Genomic DNA, 24912 nt, shown 5'->3' on the forward strand with positions numbered 1-24912 from the left:
CGAGAGATTGCTGTTATGGCTATTAGGAAATGCAGCTAACTAGTTGGGCGGCTACGAATAAAGTAGTTCAGTGGGGGACGAAATTATAAACAAAATGCACGACTTTATCAGCTGAAGGCTGAAAACTGTTTACGATTCTATAGAAATAGATAGCAGTATACGCACTTAATTTTTCCAGACTTAAGACTCACAATTTATTTAAACATAAAAATAACATTACAAGGCCGTTTCGACGGCGAAAAATTTTACAATGGATCCTGTACAGTGTTTCTTTCAACCTATGAGTGATGCATTATTGACATTGTATCGCACAGCCACTGCAATAATTTTAATAAAGTAAATATTATGCTATTTCATTTCTGTAGACTTACGCATTTTTACAACTCTCCGCCGCAGCTCCTTTTTTTCACGCAATAATCTGTGGCACATCATATCCCACGAGGAAATAAAATGAAAATGAGTTGTGGGATATGCTTTAGGCTACTGCTAAAATAGTTTAATCTGATGGTTTTAAATCTGAAAATATTGATTGGCACCTTCATTTTGCACGTAATACAGGGCTACGCTATTGATTTCTGCATAATATAAATATAGAGACGACAGACAGCTCCTGCTGAAAAAACATACCAACAACACCAGCAATTTTAGCGTTCATGTCATTTGTTCAAATGTTGACTCTTTACGGTAAGCTTGTTATCCTGTGTTGATAGACAATATTATCGTGCATAGGTGGAGCTTATAATTAATGATTAGGAAAACGAGAAGTGAAATTAGCACGCACAGTTCACAGCCGAATATGGTGATGAGGTTTTGAACGCACATTGGCGTAACACATTAAAGTGTAGCTTGCCTTTAAAATAATTTATGTCTAAAGAAAAAGGTGAAATTCATAACTACCACAGAAGCTGATAGTGGCAGAAATTATAGTCAGTGACAATGAAACGCTCATTGTACCATAAAATGCATTATTAAGTTTCGAATTATCATAAGAAAGATAGGAACACACAAAAATTTAAAAAATTAAGCCGTCATCTTTCACTACGACGGGTGCTTGAGAACCTCCGTAACTTCCGCAATGAAACGAATCAATAGATAACCAGTCATTAGTTTCCTGATGCAATAGCAACGATATGGATAACTCACCTGAGAAATGTGAAATATTGACACTTTGATTCTTTCCGTACAACTGCAGTATAACTATTAGCTGGGGAATACGGTAGCCTTGTTTCTTTGAATTCTGCGGCTTATTCCATCATGTTAATCAGAAATGCCTGTAGCTCATACGGTGTGTGACTCTCACACCCGTGTAGCCAAAGGTTATTCCCACAGCTTTTCGAATACTGAAATGATTTATTTGCCACGTTAGGCTATAACTGTGATTTCCACGGACAAAGAAACAGTGCATTATCGGTGTTCACTTCAATCAACATAGTTATTAAGTCATTCTTTATTCATTCATCCTAGTAAATCAAAAGAAAGTTGAAATTTTATGGTTCACTTTATCTATAGTGAACCACAAAATAAAAACAAAATTAAAAATCGCACCCGACACACAAAAGCCTTCTCACCAACTAGCAAACACACAGAATACACAACATAACACACCAGAACAGGAAACATCCACAACAAGAAACAAGTGATTCACTGTCAGCTACAACAACAAAGCAGGCCACAGAATAGGCAACATACTCAAAAATAAGGGCTAAAAATAGCCTTCAGGACAGATAACTCAACACAGAAGAAACTAAGGCCAACCAACACAAACACAGACAATCACAACACATCTGGTATTTACCAACTAAAGCGTCAGGTCTGCAAATCAGTTTACATAGGACAGACAAGTAGAAACTTTAATACCAAATACACAGAACACAGAAGAGCATTAAGAAATAACAGCTGTCATTCCACATATGCTGAACACCTTATGGGCAATAAACAATGCCCAACAGACATCAACACTGATTTTAAAAATCTCAATTGCAGCAACAGCACTCTCCCCCTCAAAAACTAATAATTGAAGAAAATTATCAAATACAAAAAGCCATAGTTGAAGGAAAGCAATTAATAAATGAATACACAGCTCTCTGCAGTGGAACTCTGTTCTCTGCCCTCAGAGAATTATTAGATAATACCAACCTATAGAATCCCCCCCCCCCCTCTCACATGTACGCAGACACATCATATGTACACACACACACACACACACACACACACACACACACACACACACACACACATACACATACAAAACTAAAAGTATATAAATAGAATTATAACAATAATGACAAATCCTCAAATCAACTCTCTCCCTCTTTCTCCCTCCCTCTCCCCCCCCCCCCCTCTCTCTCTCTCTCCCTCTCTCTCTGTCTCTCTCTCACTCACACATACACACACACACACACACACACACACACACACAAGGCTCTTTGAGCAGAACTTGACAATGAAGAAGATGACGAAAAAAGAAACCGTAAGTGAAACTTAATGTAAATAGATACACACACACAACCTTATTAATCTCAGGCATACCCATAACAGTTTAGAAATCATAATTTTTGCGTAAATGTTTGGTCTCCACTAAGTTGTATACAGTTGCAGGTGACAAACTGTAAAGAAAAACAGTCTCTGTAAGAACGTAATAGAATAGGGAAAAAACACCATGTGGTAATAAGGTATGAATACACAATTTTACATGCTCTTCAAAAACCTGCATTTACGATTTAGAAACTAATATTTATATGCCTTTAAACAATAAAGAACATTCGCAATGTTTAACAGCCATAATAATAAAATCCCAGTGATGATGCTGCAACTGCAGTGAAACATGTTTGGGACTAAAAACGAGATTGTGTTTTGCTAAAGACGGACCCAACTCAAAAACATATGTTTTGTTAAAGCAAACACAGACAAAAGAGTTTCAACATCAAGATGATTATCCTGTCTGAATAACTTCGCACCATATTATGACACTGTAAACTGTAGTTAACGACCGTACCTTTTACTTACGTATTCTATTTTAATTATGTAGATTATGCAGATTACAGTTCATCTGAAATTGTATTTTATTCTAAGCAGCAACAACCATTTAGGAGGAAATGTACTGAGAAGTCAGTCTAAGATTTCCAAGTTTCTGAAAGAGGCTTCTGCAAAATGTGCTGCTGCGTACGGTATTGGTAGTTAATAAAATACTGGCAGTCGATTATCAGTCCAGTCTTGAATACCAAAAATCGGATAACTACTGCAAATTGTTTTGACACCTGCACTGGTAATGGACCGATATATTACACTCTTCGTTCTTAGTTTTCGTAATGAAACGTTGTCCAAGTGTATATTCACTGTGGAAGACTTTGGTAAAAAGTAGTGTATATTTTCTACTTACAGACTTTAGTAAATGAAAGCTATAAAATGGTCATTAGCGATTATAAATGGCATTGGATTCCATTAAGACTCCGCTGGAACTGAAGCAATTAATTAAGTCATCTGTTCAAAACTGTGAGCGAAATTTAAAAATGGTGTGAGTGGGTAATACCCAATGGGAACTCAGAGTTAAGTTGTTATTTGCTGCAAATTATGTCTTCATGGAACCATATCATCACTTTCAGTTGATTCTACAAGAGTGACTTGGATTAATGATGTGCTCTCGCGTAAATCCTTTGATCACATCTTACTCAGCTTCAGACTGATCACTGATTAACGCTTAGTTCCGGATACCCAGTAACAATGCCACATGATTATAAGATATACAAGAAAATTTTCTCAAAGAGTCACATGCAGAAAACATAGAATTTTATAAAGTCAAAAACAAGAATAGAAAATATACTCTACTGATTGAAGATGAGTACAGTGATTCCAGATATCACTAAAATACCTCCCCCCCCCCCCCCCCATACGAATCTGGTCACGTAAAACAGCTATTGGCCAGTTATTATGAAACCGGTAATTCCAATACTCTATTTTTCTCCACCTCTATTATGAAAAGTTTGGTTATGGTCGCCGGCGTAAGAAACTGCATTTAGGATATAACATACTTGTCACGGAATTAAATGATTTCCCCCTCAAAAATCTTACTGCGCAGTTAAATGATGCATAGCTTGTCGCCGAAATTAGTTTCACGCAAAAGAAAATATTATAGGTCATTATCACAGCATATCGAATAAGGTCACCGTTCTTTTTCTTTTCTTTTCTTCGGCTTGAAAAATTTGTTCCAGACTCAGCACTCAAGAGAAAACAGAAAACGTAACATAGAAGTTTAATACCATACGCAAAATCACTCTCGAAATCATTAGATCGGTTGTGAAATGATGAAAGTGGAAACCATTATCTCGCAACTTCCTTGTTCATTATTTCCTCAGTTATAACGGAATAATTCGGCAAGTACAGCTTCTAGACCGTTAGGCCCGTTTAGTTACTGCCTTAATAAAGGGAAGCAGGAATTTAAATGGCCTTAAAACAATTTACCTCCGCGCAGAACGCAATTTACCCGGCGTCTAGACTCTATTACAAGGCTGCTGTGCTCTAATATTGTTTATGGAGGCCGAGAAGGTGCAGAAGTATCTCGGAATTATAGTTACGTTGTAATTAAAACAATATTTTCCACTTTAACTGCTCAAGGCCTGCGGCAAATACTGCGGCGTTATCAAAGTTTAAGAACCAGATGATTTACTGGACTCGTCCACCACTACAGCTTACGCTTAGTGCAACTCGTTATACCCCGCCGGAAACTGTGGTGAATAACTACAACCTAGTATGATATCAAACATTTTGGTCTTACTTTGTTTTTATTCGATACTAAAAACGACGTCGGGAAGACTGAAACAGAATTATACGCCATTTTCATTGCGCTATTCATTAATGTCACATCAAACCCCCAAATGATTAAGTTCATTTGATTATATCTTCCAAATTTTCAATCAAGAATTGCTTCATTCGTACTGTCTTGGATTGAACTCGGGAAATTCTCTCTGGAGTTTTTGGAGAAAACACTTTCCCTGGAAGACAGTTAATAAAAAGCGGAATAGCAAGTATTTATTTTCAGTTATTTGTGGAGTCTAGGGGAGTATAAACTAATGAAACATGAAGAATTATCATTACCTATAATGTTTCGGGAGACTTAAAATTGTTTCCCTCATTCTGTGTTACATTTCCCAAGGAATTAGTTTTCTCCACGCGTATATGATAGTATCAACGCTCCCTTTATCCACAGTTCATAGTCTGTTAGCATAGCTGCCTCTAAATGGAAGGGTCATGGGTTCACGTGTTTCAAATGGCTCTGAACACTATGGGACTCAACTTCTGAGGTCATTAGTCCCCTAGAACTTAGAACTAGTTAAACCTAACCAACCAAAGGACATCACACACATCCATGCCCAAGGCAGGATTCGAACCTGCGACCGTAGCGGTCTCGCGGTTCCAGAGTGCAGCGCCTAGAACCGCACATACACTTCAAACGGCGAAGGGTCTTGGTTCGATTCCAAGTCGGGTCAGAGATTTTCTTCGCTCAGTGACTGAGTGTGTGGTTCTATTGATTTGTCTCATGTTGTCGCAAAGGTGTACAAGTGGGGGAAAAGGCTTCCTATCGAAGATTTACACCACGCGGCCGAACAAACCGACACGAGGTCTATAGACCAATAATGTAACAGTATCATTTCATTCAAGGCGCTTGTGTTACTACTATTACTGAATGCATTGATTTTGTTCTCTGCTTACTTTTCTATGCGTTGGCGCCTCAGGATGCTTGGGGCAGAAATACTTTCAGACTCCGAGAATGTGTCTTTCATCCTTCATTGGAGAGTGCGCGGACGACGAATGCGACACAAGAATTAGCCTTTCGCTGGAAATAACCTTACTGACTGAGCTACCCAAGTACGACTCACCTCCCATCATGACAACTTCACTTCTGCTAGTATCTCTCCTATTTCCGAAACCTCACTAAATTTCTCCTGCAAATCTGGGGCGTATATCATTCTTGGAAGAAAAGATATCTCCACTCAATCACTTAGCCACAACCGAAGAAACAAGCTTCCGGAATGAATATTTCACTCTGCACTTGAGCGCTAAAGTGAAACGTCCTGGCGGGCTAAAGATATATTCCAGACGGTGAATAGAACCGATGACCTGCCCTTTGTGGAACTCTCTGCACCAATCGAATAACTATAGCAAAACCTAAAGACAAACTGGTATGACAAATTTGCCTGTGTATTACTCCACTTTTTCCACACTTTACAGAGGACTCTCTGCGATGCAGAAGGCACTGAGCGGCTGACAGATGTTCAACACAGCGTGTGCTCTGCCATATGTGATAAAATTTCACTTTCTGGTTCAACCCTGAGGTACTGGGTAAGCCAAACTCCCAGCTAACTTATTTTCCGCCATACGAGCGTGGAAAAGAGATTAATGTATTAGTGAGTCAGTGAGTAAAGTAGTGAGTGACAATTTTAAGCTCTGAATGTGCCCACTAGGTGTACACAGATGGCTACATACGAATCGCACAAATGAAAAGTAAATATCCGGTTTCAGTTCTCAGCACAACACATAGTTCTAATTTATTTCAAACGAAAATGTCCTAAATAACTTTGGCAAGCAGCGCACATGCATTGGGTTAGATTTCCAGGAAGAAATTCATCTGTAGAGATAAATATTTCAGGAAATAGCGGTTAGACAACGGAGAGTTATACAGGATGTTAAAAAAAGGTACGGCCAGACTTTCAGGAAACATTCCTCACACACAAATAAAGAAAAGATGTTATGTGGATATGTGTCCGGCCGGCCGGGGTGGCCGAGCGGTTCTAGGCGCTTCAGTCTGGAGCCGCGCTACCGCTACGGTCGCAGGTTCGAATCCTGCCTCGGGCATGGATGTGTGTGATGTCCTTAGGTTAGTTAGGTTTAAGTAGTTCTATGTTCTAGGGGACTGATGACCTCAGAAGTTAAGTCCCATAGTGCTCAGAGCCATTTGAACCATTTTTTGATATGTGTCCGGAAACGCTTAATTTCCATGTTAGAGCTCATTTTAGTTTCGTCAGTATGTACTGTACTTCCTCGATTCACCGCCAGTTGGCCCAATTGAAGGGAGGTAATGTTGACTTCGGTGCTTGTGTTGACATGCGACTCATTGCTCTACTGTACTAGCATCAAGCACATCAGTACGTAGCATCAACAGGTTAGTGTTAATCACGAACGTGATTTGCAGTCAGTGCAATGTTTACAAATGCGGAGTTGGCAGATGCCCATTTGATGTATGGATTAGCACGGAGCAACAGCCGTGGCGCGGTACGTTTGTACCGAGACAGATTTCCAGAACGAAGGTGTCCCGACAGGAAGACGTTCCAAGCAATTAATCGACGTCTTAGGGAGCACGGAAGATTCCAACCTATGACTCGCGACTGGGGAAGACCTAGAACGACGAGGACACCTGCAATGGACGAGGCAATTCTTCGTGCAGTTGACGATAACCCTAATGTCAGCGTCAGAGAAGTTGCAGCTGTACAATGTAACGTTGACCACGTCACTGTACGGAGAGTGCTATGGGAGAACCAGTTATTTCCGTACCATGTACAGCGTGTGCAGGCACTAGCAGCAGCTGATTGGCCTCCACGGGTACAATTCTGCGAATGGTTCATCCAACAGTGTGTCAATCCTCATTTCAGTGCAAATGTTTTCTTTACGGATGAGGCTTCATTCCAACGTGATCAAATTATAAATTTTCACAATCAGCATGTGTGGGCTGACGAGAGTCTGCACGCAATTGTGCAATCACGTCATCAACACAGATTTTCTGTGAACGGTTGGGCAGGTATTGTTGGTGATGTCTTGATTGGGCCCCTGTTCTTCCACCTACGCTCAATGGAGCACGTTATCATGATTTCATACGGGATACTCTACCTGTGCCGCTAGAACATGTGCCCTTACAAGTACGACACAACATGTGGTTCATGCACGATGGAGCTCCTGCACGTTTCAGTCGAAGTGTTCGTATGCTTCTCAACAACAGATTCGGTGATCGATGGATTGGAAGAGGCGGACCAATTCCATGGCCTCCACGCTCTCCTGACCTCAACCCTCTTGACTTTCATTTATGGGGGCATTTGAAAGCTCTTGTCTACGCAACCCCGGTACCAAATGTAGAGACTCTTCGTGCTCGCATTGTGGACGGCTGTGATACAATACGCCATTCTCCAGGGCTGCATCAGCGCATCAGAGATTCCATGCAACGGAGGGTGGATGCATGTAACCTCGCTAACGGAGGACATTTCGAACATTTCCTGTAACAAAGTGTTTGAAGTCACGCTGGGACGTTCTGTTGCTGTGTGTTGCCATTCGACGATTAATTTGATTTGAAGAGAAGTAATAAAATGGGTTCTAACATGGAAAGTAAGCGTTAACGGACACATGTCCACATAACATATTTTCTTTCTTTGTGTGTGAGGAATGGTTCCTGAGAGTTTGGCCGTACCTTTTTGTAACACCCTGTATACAGGACGAAGAAAATAGTTTTGCAGATAGCTCTCGATAACAACTGTACTGAAGGAAACATGCAGTGTAGGATGTATGTAGAATGGAGCCAAATTACTTAATCCTGGATGTGTATGCACATTCATGGTCAAAAGAATATTTCAGAACAACTTGTCTGTGTGGTATCATTTATCGAGAGTTCTTCATGGGTGTTACAGTTGACAGTGGAAGTGCAAGTATACATCAGACGCCAATAGCAGTCGCACAGGATCAGGCAGACCCAACGGTGCGTGCCTGTTGTGTCACACCTCCAGTGGCTCTGTACCGAGACCGCCTTCCCCCACCGTGATAAAGGACAGGCGGGGACAGCCAATCTGCCCACGCCCATTTGGAGTCTCTTCATTGTGTGACTCTACGCTGACGCCTCCTAGTTGCGGCTCTGACGCCATCGTTGGTGCTTTAGTTTGGAGATGCTCATTCTTGCTGACATTGGGAGCTGGACGCGATTTCTTGCTGCACTGTTTGTATTAAGTCTCCGTATACTGGGAGAAATATAAGTTAAGTAAATCGTCTGTTTACTGCGATAACTTGTTCGCTAATGATACCTGCTTTCCAACGACGACAAGATGCCGCAGCACACTGTAGCCCCACTCTCCTTTACCGTTGTGCATGAAGTCATACACAACAGACTGTAATCGAATTTGAGTTCTTCTTTCCGCCGGTACCGGTCAATAAATGCAGTTCCGCGCTTAACCTATTATAGGACTGCAGCTACAGTTTTCCTCAACTACACTGTTGGCCATTGAAACTGCAACATGACGAAACAGGCAAGTAACGAAATATTACTTACTGTGCACTGACAGTGTATTAGAATGAATACATGATTAAATGTATGGGTGGTTCTTGGGAGGGCAGGGTGCGATATTTAGTACACGTAGCTGTTACCACTGGCAGGAACAGTTCTATGGACATGGAGTGGAATTGAACTTTTCTGGAAGATAGATACTGGTGCATGGGTGAATGAGGATTCAGCTCTGGTCCATACTTTATCAGTCGTATTGGCTAGAGAATGGTAGCGTGCCTGTCTCTCGCCAACGTATGACCATACGTCGTCCATGGTAGGTACTGTTGATCTGCCCACAGTCAAATTTCCTATGAATCGGCGTTCGGTAGGACAGCACAGGCAACATACCGCCTTCCGTTTTCATGATGAAAGACAAGGTCATCGAAATTTTAAAGAAAGAGTGGAATCACGGGCCTTTACAGTCAGACATGTAACGACAGTTGTCCAGATCACAGGCTATGAGAACCAGACATGGTCTTAAAACATATCCACTGCCACTTCGTACCTTAAGATCCTGGGAATGTCAGACGATGACGAATGACTTTTGGCAATGTTCGGTTTCCTTGGAGCCTCCCCACGCGAGTGCGAGTCTTATGAAGCTGTACGCAGAATAACACTACGTTTGAAAAGACGACGTGGTGTCACTCGCGTGTTCACTGTTGACGTTGGGTGCACTTGGGTAGGCGTACCTACACTATTGGCAATTAAAACTGCTACACCAAGAATAAATGCAGATGCAGCTTCAACACGATACCACAGTTCATCAAGAGTAGTGACTGGCGTACTGTGAGGAGCCAGTTGCTCGGACACCATCGACCAGACGTTTTCAATTGGTGACAGATCTGGAGAATGTGCTGACCAGGGCAGCAGTTGAACATTTTCTGTATTCAGAAAGGCCTGTACAGGACCTGCAACATGCGGTCGTGCGTTATCCTGCTGAAACGTAGCGTTTCGCAGGGATCGAATGAAGGGTAGAGCCACGGGTCGTAACACATCTGAAATGTAACGTCCACTGTTCAAAGTGCCGTCAGTGCGAACAAGAGGTGACCAAGACGTGTAACCAATGGCACACTATACCATCACGACGGGTGATACGCCAGTATGGCGATGACGAAAAGACGCTTCCAATGTGCGTTCACCGCTATGTCGCCAAACACGGATGCGACCATGATGATGCTGCCATACGTGCACCCAGGTTCGTCGTTGAGTACACTATCGCAGACGCTCCTGTCTGTGATGCAGTGCCAAGGGTAACCGCAGCCATCGTCTCCGAGCTGATAGTCCATTCTCCTGCAAACGTCGTCGAACTGTTCGTGCAGATGGTTGTTGTCTTGCAAACGTCGCCATCTGTTGACTAAGGAATCGAGACGGGGCTGCACGATCTGTTACAGCCATGCGGATAAGATTCCTGTCATCTTGACTGCTCGTGATACGAGGCCTTTGGTATCCAGCATGGCGTTCCGTATTACCCTCCTAAACCCACCGATTCCATATTCTACTAACAGTCATTGGATCTCGACCAACGGCAGCAGCAATGTCGCGATACGATAAACCGTAATCGCGATAGGCTACAATCCGACCTTTATCAAAGTCGAATACGTGATGGTACGCATTTCTCCTCCTTACACGAGGCATCACAACGATGTGTCACCAGGCAACGCCGGTCAACTGCTGTCTGTGTATGAGAAATCGATTGGAAACTTTCCACATGTCAGCACGTTGTAGGTGTAGTTGTGGCCACCGGTGCCAACATTGTGTGAATGCTTTGAAAAGTTAATCATTTGCATATCACAGCATCTTCTTCCTGTCGGATAAATTTTGCGTCTGTAGCCCGTTATCTTCGTGGTGTGGCAATTTTAATGGCTAGCAGTGTATCTGTGTATCCGCATCAAGGGAAGCCACCATAATTGTCGTCACCCTGATATTCCGTGATGTTCTAGTGATCAACGCACTGTCCTTGCAAATAAAATAAAAAAAAACTTTCTGACTCAAAGTTCTTGCTTAGTGGGGCTGTGCGACTTTGCTCTCTCAAGCCTCTCATGGAGCCTTCGAGAGCCGGCATGGCGTTGAGCACAGTCCCCTCTAACTCATCGATTCCATATTCGAACGACAGTCATGAAAAACAGACCGAAGAGACCAGTAATTTTGAGGAATGACAAGCTTCGGTCTCATCATATCGTGATGCTGCCACTGTCGAATTCCGTCCCGTTCTCGTTGAACTTTCTGCTTTTTGCAGGAGGCAAAAAACCGAACTTCTCTTAAACAGCCAGTATTTCAGTGAGATTTCTAAATAAGAACCCTGCTACACAACCTCCCGTCACCTACGAAATGTAGACTATGTTACACCTAACTGCTTTACTGCTGTTCTAGAATATTAACCATTTCCACATCCTAGAATGTAGTAAACTTTATGCCAATTTGATTTTTATTGCTTGCTGCATTCTTGATTGTCAATTGTAGTGTTATTGTGTTTCCTATTCGTTGTGAATTATCCATCTGTTTCTATACCTCATTCATTTGATTCCACATATTTCCATTTATTGTATTACTGAATACTTCCTCTGGGTTTATTTAAAGTATGTTGGTGTCATAATTATATTCTATTGTGAGCTCACATTTGATTGCTGTCCAGATTTACTTTCTCTGAAGCTGAAATAAATTACATCCTCTTGTGAGTTCACAGTTAATCGTCGTCTGGATGTACTTTCTCTGAAGCTCAAATGAATGGTAACAGTTTATGTGCGTGTTCTTTCTTCCATATTGTAACAAAATGTATCAGCGTCGACTTTGCTTCAGACATCTGAGGGAGGAAACTTAATCATCTTCATCCCAATTAGAGGGTCATACCAACTTTGAGGTTGTCTTAAACTGCAATGGTGTTATCTCTGTCTAAAATGTTTATACCTATCTCACTTACAATCATATTACGTCATTTCTCAATAAAAACTATGCCCCTGTGTTGTCGTTCTGTTGCATATGTATTTTTTTTTCATTTTAAAACTTTTATAACTTTTTTCTCTTTCTCTGTTGTCTTCTTTCTGTACTTGCCAATATTTTAATCAATGTTTCTGGTGACAAGACGACACCTCTCACGTCATCGAAACAGTCTATAATCATGTTGTGCACTAATCCATCATTCATCTCAACACTGTTAAATTTCTTCATTGTAGTGTCAAATTATCATTATAAGAGTCCATGATCGTTATGAGAAGTCAATGCAATTGTCTGACTTGGTCATTATCAATACGTAGTTTTGTAGAAAAATTTGCGTTAAAGTGTTTCGGCCACAGCCATCATTAGAATCACATTTAAAATCTCGATTTACTGTATCTCGTCAATTCACCTCCACACTTACATCATGACTGCGTTCATTACCTTCATATCACTTCTTTTTCCAGAATAGTTCCTCTCTCCCTCTCTCTGTGTTGTCATTCTGTTAAAAATTTCTTCCCAAAATTTGAAATATAATGCTACCAAGCGATATTACAAATGACTTCGTACGATAGTGGATAAAATGTAGTGCTGTTAGCCACTACAAATGAAGACCCTATTTGAAGATTGAACATGGAGGTATAGAGGTAGTATAGGATACTAAATTTGTGGCGTAACAACGAGTAGAAGTTGGAATTAGTTGATGTGAATCGTATAATTTTAACACAAATTACTGAAGACGTGCAATTAGATATATGAATATTACAAGAGTGTTCATTAAAAGAAATGACTCGATGCCGTTAAATCATAGAAAGGGTTAGGGTTAATCAAATTGCAGTCAAAGAGACGCAGGACTAAATTTAATGGGGACATTTGATTTTGAGTTGGAAAATACGAAGTAGCTTCTACGTTAACTCATTTCTAATATTTACCTACCTTGTTGGATGTTATAGCATTTTGAGGCGCAGATATAGTTTACTGCATCGTTTCACCGTGCGTATAGATGTACTCTGTGAAACTGCTTTAAACTGAATGGGGACAATCGGCTTAAGTGGCTCTAAAGTTAACGCATTAGCTTCACTCTTAAAATAAACTTGTACTATTAACAGAATATTTAAACTGAACACAAGGTGTAGCTGTCATCTTAAAACGGGATACATCCTTAACAGCTGTTACTTATATTCTTCTGCATGTTAACGTAGCTGTTAAAAGTGAATGAGGATGTGTACTTACATAGCTCCAACAAAAAGCGAATGTCTCTTCTCATCAAGGTAGAATGTCCTGTAGTAAAGGTGACCACAAGAGAACTGCCTCACGTGATCTGAAAAGTCACAAACATACACTTTGAGTATGTTGTTATTTCAAAACTGGCAATGCGTAACTTACAGTTACTGTTAATAATATCCTAGAGATAAATGCATTTGAAGTTTATCAACACGAAATCACAATAGCAACAGTTAGCTTTCCAAAACTTATAGACGACAGGAAAGAAAGGGAGGACACACACATGACTGACATTATACGTAAGGTTTCAAAGCAAAATGACCTAATTCGGAAAATCTGTGCACGAGTAGAGAGTGTTAAACATTGGGTCTTACATAAACTACAGACTGGGGACGGAGGCCGGTACGATCTGGAAGAGGGAGGTCTGTAGCATGTTCACATTCATAAGTCGATGAATCAATAAAAAAATGGTTCAAATGGCTCCGAGCACTCTGGGACTTCACATCTATGGTCATCAGTCCCTTAGAACTCAGAACTACTTAAACTTAACTAACCTAAGGACATCACACAACACCCAGCCATCACGAAGCAGAGAAAATCCCTGACCCCGCCGGGAATCGAACCCGGGAACCCGGGTGTGGGAAGCGAGAACGCTACCGCACGACCACGAGCTGCGGGCGATGAATCAATCATTTTAAAAATAAATGTCGCCACTGTGCAGACTTAACACTATTAGGAGTATGTGGCACTGTAACGCCCTAACGACCACCTTAAAGTCAGTTAAGAAAGAACATGAAGTAGGGAAAGTTATCTTGGCTGTTACGACATCTTTGCCGATGAGCTAACACGAAAGAGTTTTGTCAACAACTACATTGTAACCACTGAGCATATTTGTTAGCGAAAGAGAAAGAAGAAACATCGTATTTCAGCAATAGACAAATATCTATGTCACAAATGTGATATTAATATCTCAAAAGTTAAGTCCAAAGTAATGTCATCAGAGATAAATTGTATGTGGAAGAGATTTGTAAGCGCAACGAAGAAATTCAATGTTCCTACAATGCTCTCCACAGAAGAAGTCGCTTGCTAGAACTCATCCAGTGCAGACGTACGATAGCAGTTCTGATCTGAATTATTGAGATTGCGAATCGTGACGAGATTGTTTTCGAGTTTAGAAGCTTTTGTTGCGTGACGGGATTCACGGCTTAAGAAACTGATTTTATGGACTGAGCCAGGAACAGATAGACTCATTTAACCGTGCACTACGGCTTAATTGAAATGTAATAACGGAATTAGTGAACATTGGACTTGACTTTAAATTAGTTGGACCTTAAGGAGAAGAGAACATTCTATGAAAGAATACACGCAATTAGTCTTGAGTAGGACCCAAGTACACGACATCATGAAGATAAAACAATTACGCTAAAGCGCTGAGTTGTGGTAATTGCCGAGAAACTATAGCTCAGTCGGACTGAATTAACTAAACTATTCCGTGTGCGTGTTGTGCGGGAGTTATAAGTACAGTATTTAGTGACAAAATAACAATAAAGTGTTCGTTACCAGTTAAATACCCGTAGTGGAGTACATCATTAAATAGTTTGATAAATGACTAAATCAACGACTACTCATGAAAGACTATTTCATTGAAGTGAAGATATTCACGTCATTAGTTGAGAAGTGAACTTCAAAATATTTTCGTATTACGACGCAATCTTACAAAGACTGAATCAAAGAGTATTTCTGGATCTCGCTGCATACCAGCACAATTCCATAGCAACGAGACAACAGCGTTAGAAAAAACTGTTAACTAAAATATTTCCTCGCAATCAGCGGTGTGTACTATGCGGACGAGAGAAGAATTAACAACTACTGCAAATCCAGGCCATTTACAATACAATAATAATAATAATAAGCATCAATTATACGAGTTCGCATAAGTGGAAAGGCCGCGGACTTGTAATTGAGATACGACGACTACGCCAGGAACACCTTTTCGGAAGTTTTTCAGGTTTTTTCTCCCGTTAATCTACGGGGACTGAGGTTATATCGCATCGTGTCTCTGTCGCGAGAGCTGCGGCAGTAGCGTCGACTACATCAGCAAGCGGTTGGAGTCCGGGGGCCCGCGCCACAACACCATTTTGGCGCCTAGTACGCGGGGCCCGAAGACGCCGGCTGTCGTCTCATCTGGGAGACAACGCAGCGCCTAACGACGACAGCCGACGCCTCAACGAGAAGACGAAGCTAGACGGATCGTTGCAAGGACCAAGTGCTAGTTGTGAGCAACAACAACACATTGTTTCTTTACAGGACTTGACTGGACGTAACGACGCCGGATATCACACCGTCCGACGTTTCTTCTCAACGACAACTGCAGAGACGATGTGGGGGGGCTGACTCCTCCACAACGCAGACAACGCTCCACATCGAATGAGCTACAAGCAGAATGACGCAGCGCGTCGGACAACAGTCAACAGTGACCTCACGCACGCCACGACAATCCATCACGGCAGAGAAAAGTAAGCAATTCACAAAATAAGTAATCATTTGAGTATGTTGGAATAGATGTTGTACTGTAGTGCTAACTGAGGTTTCATCGTGGTTGTACTCAGTAGTTATCATGATGCCTAAAAGAAGGTTAAAACTGCGTAGTGATGTAGATAAGAGAATTCCTGAATCAGAAGAGGAGATTAGTGATTTTCCAGAACAGGAAGAAAGTAATAAGAATATTGTCAATGAAGGAGGTGACACGTTTACTGAACAAGAGAAGGATGTGATACCAAGTGTATCGGGGATTAGAACAAGGGATAAAGTCGTATAATTACCAGACAATAATTCTGATGTTAGAGAAGGTACCGGCCGTGAATGTAGAATGAATGTCGCAACGAACATCTCTGGAGGTGTAGTTATACTTAGTACTATGTTATCAAAATTAAATATGATGAGTGAGCAATTTTCAGAACAGCAGGCATTCTTCAGTAATAAATTTTCTGATGTACTCGAACAGCAAGCATCGTTTAATAGTAAATTTTCCTGATTAGCCGAACAACAGGCGATATTACAGGCAATCGTAAATAGTAAAATTTCAGAAGTAGAGTCGGGTAGAGGATGTCGAAGCTAGATTTGAGGATAAAAAGTTAAAGTAGATAACAAATTTGAAGATGTTGAATCCAGGTTAACTAAAAAAAAATCATCGATCGTATCGATAAATTGCAAGAAAATCTGACTAATTTATCGGGACAATGCGATGTGGTATCCATAAGGGTTAATTCATTAACAGATAATTATAGTAATACCACAGACCACCTGAATGAAATTGAACAAAAGATGGTTAAAAGGATCGATAATTATTTAATCGGTCAATGCAAAACTATTTGAAGAGTTAACATATAACTTTACTGATGAATTTAATCATATTAATAATCAAGTTGTTTGTGATTGTCGTGTACAACTCGCTTAAGTAACAAAGTGACACTTATCAAACGACACGAAACCAGAAAATGAACATATAGATAGCGAAAAGAGAATCCAACTGCGAGACAAAGCGTCACTATATGCAGTCTAACACCTTTACTAGTGATCCGCGGGAATTAAACTCACATTGGGAAGTAGAGGATGACCCGTATATCCAACGTAGTTGTGTTTCTTCTTTAAAGGTGGAACACAGCATATTTAAGAGTAGGCAATTTCCTACATTCTCTAGTGAGAAAAAGAACATTAAGTGTTGATAAATTCATTTAAGATAATATTTCCGCGCAGCTGGTCAGAATTTGATAAGATCCAATTTATCGTGTCTACGATAACAGGAGAAGCTGCATTATGGGCCGCGGAAATTAGCGAAACGTGTAATACGTGTTCAGAATTTGAAGAGGTTTTCTTGGCGAAATATTGGTCCTTGAATCGTCAAGAACGTTTACGGAAAGAAGTTTACCAACCCGAATTTTATAATCCTCGAAAAGAAACATTAAGGCAATATTTTGAACGCTACATAAATAAAACTAGGTACTGGACAGAACCTATTTCAAATAGAGAGGTGATCCGTATATTGAAGGGCAGGCTGCCTTTCAATATACGGGAACAACTTATTCATGCACCGGATTATGACGTAGAACGGTTCTTAGCAATAATTGACTCGATAGATATGTTAATGGAAGACGCCAGACAATGGCGCAACAACCATAGTAATTATAATAGTGGGAATAATGGTAATAACAACCACTGGAACCAAAATAGGTCTAATAATAATTAGAGTTTTAATAACTGTGACCACAACTTAAAAAACTGTAATGCACAAAACGATCGTAGGCAAAAAGAAAATCAAAATTGGAATGGAAATTATAATCGTCCTAAAGGTTCTTTTACACCAAACAATAACCAAGGGCAAGGACAAAATAGTTTTCAACTGGTAAATGTAGTAACCATGAAAAGGAAAAGAAAGTATGGAGGGCGGCAGTCGCCAGACCACCAATGTTGTGGTGATGGCCGACAAAACAACTGTGCTCCGATGGAGCCTTCGAGTAAATCTAGATGGGGAACGTGTCAAATGACAAAGGTAGATTGGAATAATCCCAATACTGCCAGTAGTCCATGTAATGCTAATCGACCTATACCATTACCTGATAATAGGAATGTAAGAGGAGATGACGTGTACCAACAAAATGGGAGTGAAGTGCATTTAGTTGAGATACACGAACCACCGAGGAACCTAACTGACGGGCAATCAAATGAAAGCCAGTCATTTTAGACCTTCCTCGGTTGGCTGGTTAGGAGAAGGGAGGCAAACTTCACGGGTTAATCAATGTCCTTAATAATAATAACGGCTCTGACATCAGAGACGAATAAATGAAGGAACCAAGGGCTGATGTCAACAAAGAGAATTTTACGTTACAAGCGATAGTAGATGCTAAGATTAATAGTATTCCTATTGTATTCTGATTGACACAGGTGCAACGGTCAGCCTAATGACGAATAATTGTTTAAGTTTGGTTAGTAGGCAACAGAAGCTACTCTCTTTGCCAGTGTCGGGATGTACCGTTTCGGAGGCTTTTAGCGCTAAAGCGCAAAATATAATTAAACAAGTGCGGGTAGCAGTAGAACTACAAGATGCAAATTTGGAATGTAATTTCTTGATATTGTCTAAAATGACCCCAACGTGCATCTGGGGAATGGATTTTTTATGTAAATATGGTGCAATCCTAGACATTAAGGAAGGTTGTACCTTAACTGTTAACGACAAGCCATTAAGAATAATGTTAAGAAAGAAGAGAGTAATTTTAGGAAAATATTGTCAACATTTAGTCGTAAATTATGTTCCATGAAATATTGTGCATTACGTAGGTGACGACCGTGACAAATTAACCGATGTTGACACTGAGATGTTAAGCATCGATAAAAAGGTTAGGGAATCGGAATACTTGTCAACAGAAGACACAGTTAACTGAAGTGTTAAGATCATATTTGCCTGTATTTAATAAGAAGTCAGACATAATTAAGAACTTCGAATATCACATTGACACCTATCCTAATAATACGCTTTATTAGACGACATACACGGTCCCTTGGTCAAAAAGAGAAGCAGTCACGAAGGAAATCAAGAAGATGTTAGACTGGGCTATTGTTGAAACTTCAAATTCCGAGTACTCCAGCCCTCTTTTAGCTATAACTAAACCAAACAGAGAAATACGGTTAGTTTTAGATGCGAGAGACATTAATAAAATAATGAAACCAATAAGGAGTCGTCCCGAAAACCTTGAAGAACTCAGCTTATATCAAATGGCATATTATTGGTTTCGAAAAGCTGCTGACTATGCTAACCTTCTCTACACACAGAAGCACAGTGCTCTGTCCAGGTATGAACAGCTATTTAACTTGGAGAGCTGCTCTCGTTGTCCGTTCATCCGACGCTCTTCTGGTACCATGTGACAAAGAAGGGTTTAAAGTCCTGTCGATAAAGAGAGTGGCGAATGTACAGCACGAGGGAAAAGAAAATCGAGCATCTGTTACATAGAGTTTTTTTTGGCATTAGGAAAGGTGTAGGCGCTAGAGAGGAGTTCAACGTTTCTTTTCATTATGGATGCAAAACTTAAGAAAAATCAAGGCACCTCCACAGAATGTGTGTTTCCAGTGGTATGTTGTGTTTGAAATTCTCGAAACAAAATCGGTGTAATATTAATGGACTGAGATCCGCCTCGATTGCGAAAAACCCCTAGTGTTTACCTAGGTTTCGGTGTAGATAACTACACCTTCTTCAGAACAATAAACTCAAAAGTGTCTATAAAGACCTTTGTCAATAATTAAAAGCTCAGCATAGCTATATATTTATAAAAGAAAAAGATGACACATAAAAGTACATGTGAACAAAGTCAAAAGAATAACTTAACTTAATGGTGTACACTCCACCTCACATCAGCATGTGTTCGATGGGCCGTGTCCCGTCGCAAACTGCGGCAACCAAACGGTAGCTCGCTTACCAGCTAGACACGCTATCTATGCACAATATTATACCTGCAGACTCGGCCCATCCGTACGCCCATAAGATGGCCTTTTTTCATTCTAGTATTCATAGAGTTACAGCTATCCCTCTTGCACCAGATGCGGTAGAAACTGAACTTGTCACACTTGAGAATATTGCTATAAATAATGGCTATAGACCTCAGTTGGTAAGACAGATGTATAATAAGAAAGTAAGGGGAAAAAATATTACGTCTTCCACCCTAGGGAATGCGGTAGATGACAAACAGGTGGCAACAATATCTATCCCTTACATAGACAATATAAGTTACAAATTGGGGCGTTTACTCAGAGCCCATAATTTCAGAATCGCCTATTCTACTAACAACAGTCTACATAGGAATTTAATTCACTCCTTGCAGAGTAAGAGCGATAAACTTTCCAAATCAGGAGTATATAAAATTACATGCGGGGATTGTCCAAAATTTTACATCGGGCAAACAGGGCGAGCTCTGGGTCTCAGATATAAAGAAAATATTCCTACGCGAAGCGGTGACGGTACTAAAGGCTCTACTTATGCGGAACATCTTGTGCAAGCGGCTCATGCGCCGAGCCCTCCAGTTAACATTGAGCTACTTCATGCTGAGGTCAAGGGCTTAAAATTAGATATCTTAGAAGAAATGCAGATCTTTAAGCATCTGCAACATGATAGAGACAATATCCTCAATGACCAACTCCTACTAAGAAATAAAAAATTTTTTGATGGTTTTGCGCCGTTACTTCGTTCTTTTCACTCGTAGTTTTGATGATATGGCGAGCGCGGTTGGTCAAGCTGTTCATCTACTTTTTATCTTTTTATTCTTTTTACGATGTAGGTGGTTTTAGCCCGGTGAACATCTCACGTTTTATCCCTATATCCTTATCTCCACGACGTCTTTAGACTACGTCCCCTCAAACCCCGCCTCCCCCTCATTTGACTAACTACTGACTTTTCATACAGCTTCTAAAAATAAAAAAAAATAAAAAAATAAAAAAAATAAATAAATAAATAAATAAATAAATAAATAATTTGTCATAATCAACAATCAGTAACCCTGTGTGCTGATCTTTAGGTTTTATCTTGTATTTAGCTCGTCTCGGGTTATGTCCATTTTAATTTTGGTATACGTTGACCCACGTTTGGGAATATACGGGCTTTCTCGTATTTTTATGCGCATGCGCATTAAGTAACTTCCTATTTCTTGCGCATGTGCATAGATAGCGTGTCTAGCTGGTAAGCGAGCTACCGTTTGGTTGCCGCAGTTTGCGACGGGACACGGCCCATCGAACACATGCTGATGTGAGGTGGAGTGTACACCATTAAGTTAAGTTATTCTTTTGACTTTGTTCACATGTACTTTTATGTGTCATCTTTTTCTTTTATAAATATATAGCTATGCTGAGCTTTTAATTATTGACAAAGGTCTTTATAGACACTTTTGAGTTTATTGTTCTGAAAAAGGTGTAGGTATCTACACCGAAACCTAGGTAAACACTAGGGGTTTTTCGCAATCGAGGCGGATCTCAGTCCATTAATATATTAACAAACGATTGCTGACGCGCTGCAATGTTGAAGGTTCTTAAATCGGTGTAAGCTTTAGGAATGGGCGGGTAGTACGCGATGTGTGAAGTGTTCAAGAACCAAGAAGAAACGTAATGATTGAAGATAAAGACAAAAGCGTTCTCATTAGGAAGGGTGTAAGGTATGGTTCTTCAACACGTAAACCGAAAAAATTATTACAGAAGTAAAATTAAGCTTTAGAAGTTGGATTAAAAGTCAGATTGAGAAGATATTAAGATCTGCTCATGATATACTGATTGTCAGTGACAGCGAGTGAGAATTACAGAACATCTTTGAACAGAATGAACAGCTTGGGAGAAACAGAACACTGAGTGAGAGGAAAAGAAAGGAAGGTGAAGCGAATTAGATGCAGGATACATAACATAAGAACTAGGGAACATGTAGTGTACGAAGTGAATTACTTCCGCTGCCTTGGAAGCAAAATAAGTCTTTAGGGGTGAAGAAAGGGGAGTGTAAGCTGTAGAATACATTGCTCATTGAAAGAAATCTGCTAGCATCAAACACAAAAGTTAATTCGAACAGGAAGCTTCTGAAGATGTGCCATTGGAGCATAGTATTGTATGGAAGTGAGTCCTAGACTTTGGGAAATCAGAGAGGAAGGGAATTGGAGCATTTTGGTGTGGTTTTACAGGTGGATGTCGAATGGATGTCAACCTGACAGGATAAGATTCCCGCAGAATGAAAGCAAAAAAGATCACTGCCTAGAAGGGCAGTATGCTAGAGCATGTTTTAAGAGCTCAAGGAAAATTTTCCGCTGTGCTAGAGGGAGCCATAGTGGGCCAAATTCGTAAAGGAAAGCATATATTGGAATTCACCCATTAGATAGTCGAAGACGTTGGGGCAATAGCTGCTCAGAGATATAGAGGTTAACACAGCAGAGAAACATGAGTAAGGGAACACGAAACCAGACATACAGCTGTAGTAGTAGTAGTAGTAGTTGTTGTTGTAGTAGCATAGTAGTAATAGTAGGATGACGTGGCTAAAAATTAATGCCTCCGAACTTTTTATCTGTGGATTCTTAAACGTTCTTAAATAAAACAAACTTCATTAACATTGACGTGATGTACACAATGAAGAGCCAAAGAAATTGGTACAGCTGCCTAATATCATGTAGGGTCCCGCGAGCAAGCAGAAGTGCGGCAACACGAGGTGGCATGGACTCGACTAATGTCTGAAGTAGTGCTGGAGGGAATTGACACCATGAATCCTGCAGGGCTGCTCATAAATCCGTTCAAGGCATCCCAGATATTCTTAATAATATTCATGTCTGGGGAGTCTGGAGGACATCGGAAGTGTTTAAACTCAGAAGAGTGTACCTGGAGCCACTCTGTAGCAATTCTGAGTACATTGGGTGTAGCATTGACCTGCTGGAATTGCTCAAGTCCGTCGGAATGTACAATGGATATGAATTGATGCATGTGATCAGACAGGATGTTACATACGTCTCACCTGTCAGAATAGCATCTAGACGTATCAGGGGTTCAATATCACTCTAACTGCACCCGTCCCACACCATTGGAGAGTCTTCACCAACTTGTACAGTCCTCTGCTGACCTGCAGGGTCTATGAATTCATGATGTTGTCTCCATACCTGTACACGACCATCCGCTCGATACAATTTGAAACGGGACTCGTATGACCAGGCAACAGTTTCCAGTCATCAACAGTGCAGTGTCGGTGTTGAGCAGGCCAGGCAAGGCATAAGGCTTTGTGTCGTGCAGAAATCAAGACTACAGGAGTGGGACTTCGCCTCCGAAAGTCCATATCGATGATGTTTCGCTGAATGGTTTGGCACGCTGACAATTGTTGATGGCCCAGTATTGAAATCTGCAGCAATTTGCGGAAAGGTTGAACTTCTGTTACGCTGAACGATTCTCTTCAGTCGACATTGGTCCCGTTCTTGCAGGTTCTTTTCTCGGCCGCAGTGATGTCGGAAAAAATGAAAATGAGCCTTCGGCGTCATTGGACGGGAGGCCCCTTACGGGGCAGGTCCGGCCGCCTTGGTCCACATTCGACGCCACATTGGGCGACATGCGCGCCGGATGGGAATGAAATGATGATGAAGACGACACAGCACCCAGTCCCTGAGCGGAGAAAATCTCAGACACAGGGGGAAATCGACCCAGGGTCCTTAGGACGGCAGTCCGTCATCCTGACCATTCAGCTGTCGGGGCGGAGAGCGATGTTGGAGATCTAATGTTTTTTTCATTTTCCGGATATTCACCGTAAAGTCGTGAAATGGTCGTACGGGGAAATCCCCAATTCATCGCTACCTCGGAGATGCAGTGTTCCATCGCTCGTACGCCGACTATAACATCAAGCTCACTAAAATCTTGATAACCTGCCATTGTAGCAGCAGTAACCGATCTGACAACTGCGCCAGACACTTGTTGTCTTATATAGGCGTTGCCGATCGCTACGCCGTATTCTGCCTGTTTATATATTTTTGTATTTGAATAGGCATGCCTAAACCAGTTTCTTTGGCGCTTCAGTGTATTTACAGCTAGAAGGATCCGAATTGTTGAGTGTAAAACAGATGTGTGAGTGAAACGGAATGCTGTAATCGAGTTTCAACTTCGAAGAGTTCCTTCTACACAAGGAGTACCATCTCTTTCTTCATGACAGTGCGAGACCACACACGAGCCGTGCGACTTTTGCAACAATCCTACGTCTTGGGTTCAGTGTCATCGATCATTCTCTATACAGTCCCGACTTTGTCCTATCTGATTTTTATCTGATTCCAAAACTTCAGGAACACCTTCGAGGACTTCAGTTTCAGTGTGATGAAGCGGTGCAAGCAGAGGTGTGACTCTGGCTCCGTGAAATATGTCAAACATTCTGCAGTGACGGTATCGACAAACTGAATGCTCCCTGGGAGAAAGGTGTTCGTCACCAGAGAGACTACGTTGAGAAGTAAGGATGTAGATATATAGAAAAAAATCTAGAACGTTAATAACGTTTATTTTGTTGATGTGTTTTGGCACAAAAAAATTTGAGTCAATGCTTTTTAGCAAACTGTTGTAGTTTTATTTACCCCTATGATTCTTTTACTTGGTTATTAGACACATTGAGGTATTACAATTTAAGAGAAACAAAAAGTGCGTAATTCAGATACAGGGCGTTTCATTCTTCTCGTTATATGTTCCTATGGGTAGAGTGTGGAAGGTTTTGGGGTCAGAACAATAACTGTGTAAGCTGTAAATATTTTTCCTTTAATGTTGCAATCTTATCACAGAAATACACGCATTTACACAGTTTACAATGTGATAATGTTACGAAAGTTGTCAAACGAACACATCTCCTCCTCTGAAAGTGAAATAATCCTAAACACAACACTGGTAAGTTTTAAACTAGAAGTTTAATTGCAAAATTATTCTTACGACTAGTTCATGATGTT

General features: G+C 40.8%; 1 protein-coding gene across 2 annotated transcripts in view; it reads right to left on the reverse strand.

Annotated features, from left to right (window-relative positions):
• The window catches only part of LOC126282014 (semaphorin-2A-like), a 408361-nt gene that overhangs the window by 216130 nt on the left and 167319 nt on the right, over window positions 1-24912 (reverse strand). For both annotated transcript variants that reach the window (XM_049981407.1, XM_049981406.1), the window contains exon 2: window positions 13457-13544. In XM_049981407.1, coding sequence (XP_049837364.1) covers window positions 13457-13544 — 88 coding nt within the window. The remainder of the gene's footprint in view (window positions 1-13456; window positions 13545-24912) is intronic.

The sequence above is a fragment of the Schistocerca gregaria genome, chromosome 7 (assembly GCF_023897955.1).
Source record: "Schistocerca gregaria isolate iqSchGreg1 chromosome 7, iqSchGreg1.2, whole genome shotgun sequence".
In the NCBI taxonomy this organism is placed as follows: domain Eukaryota; kingdom Metazoa; phylum Arthropoda; class Insecta; order Orthoptera; family Acrididae; genus Schistocerca; species Schistocerca gregaria.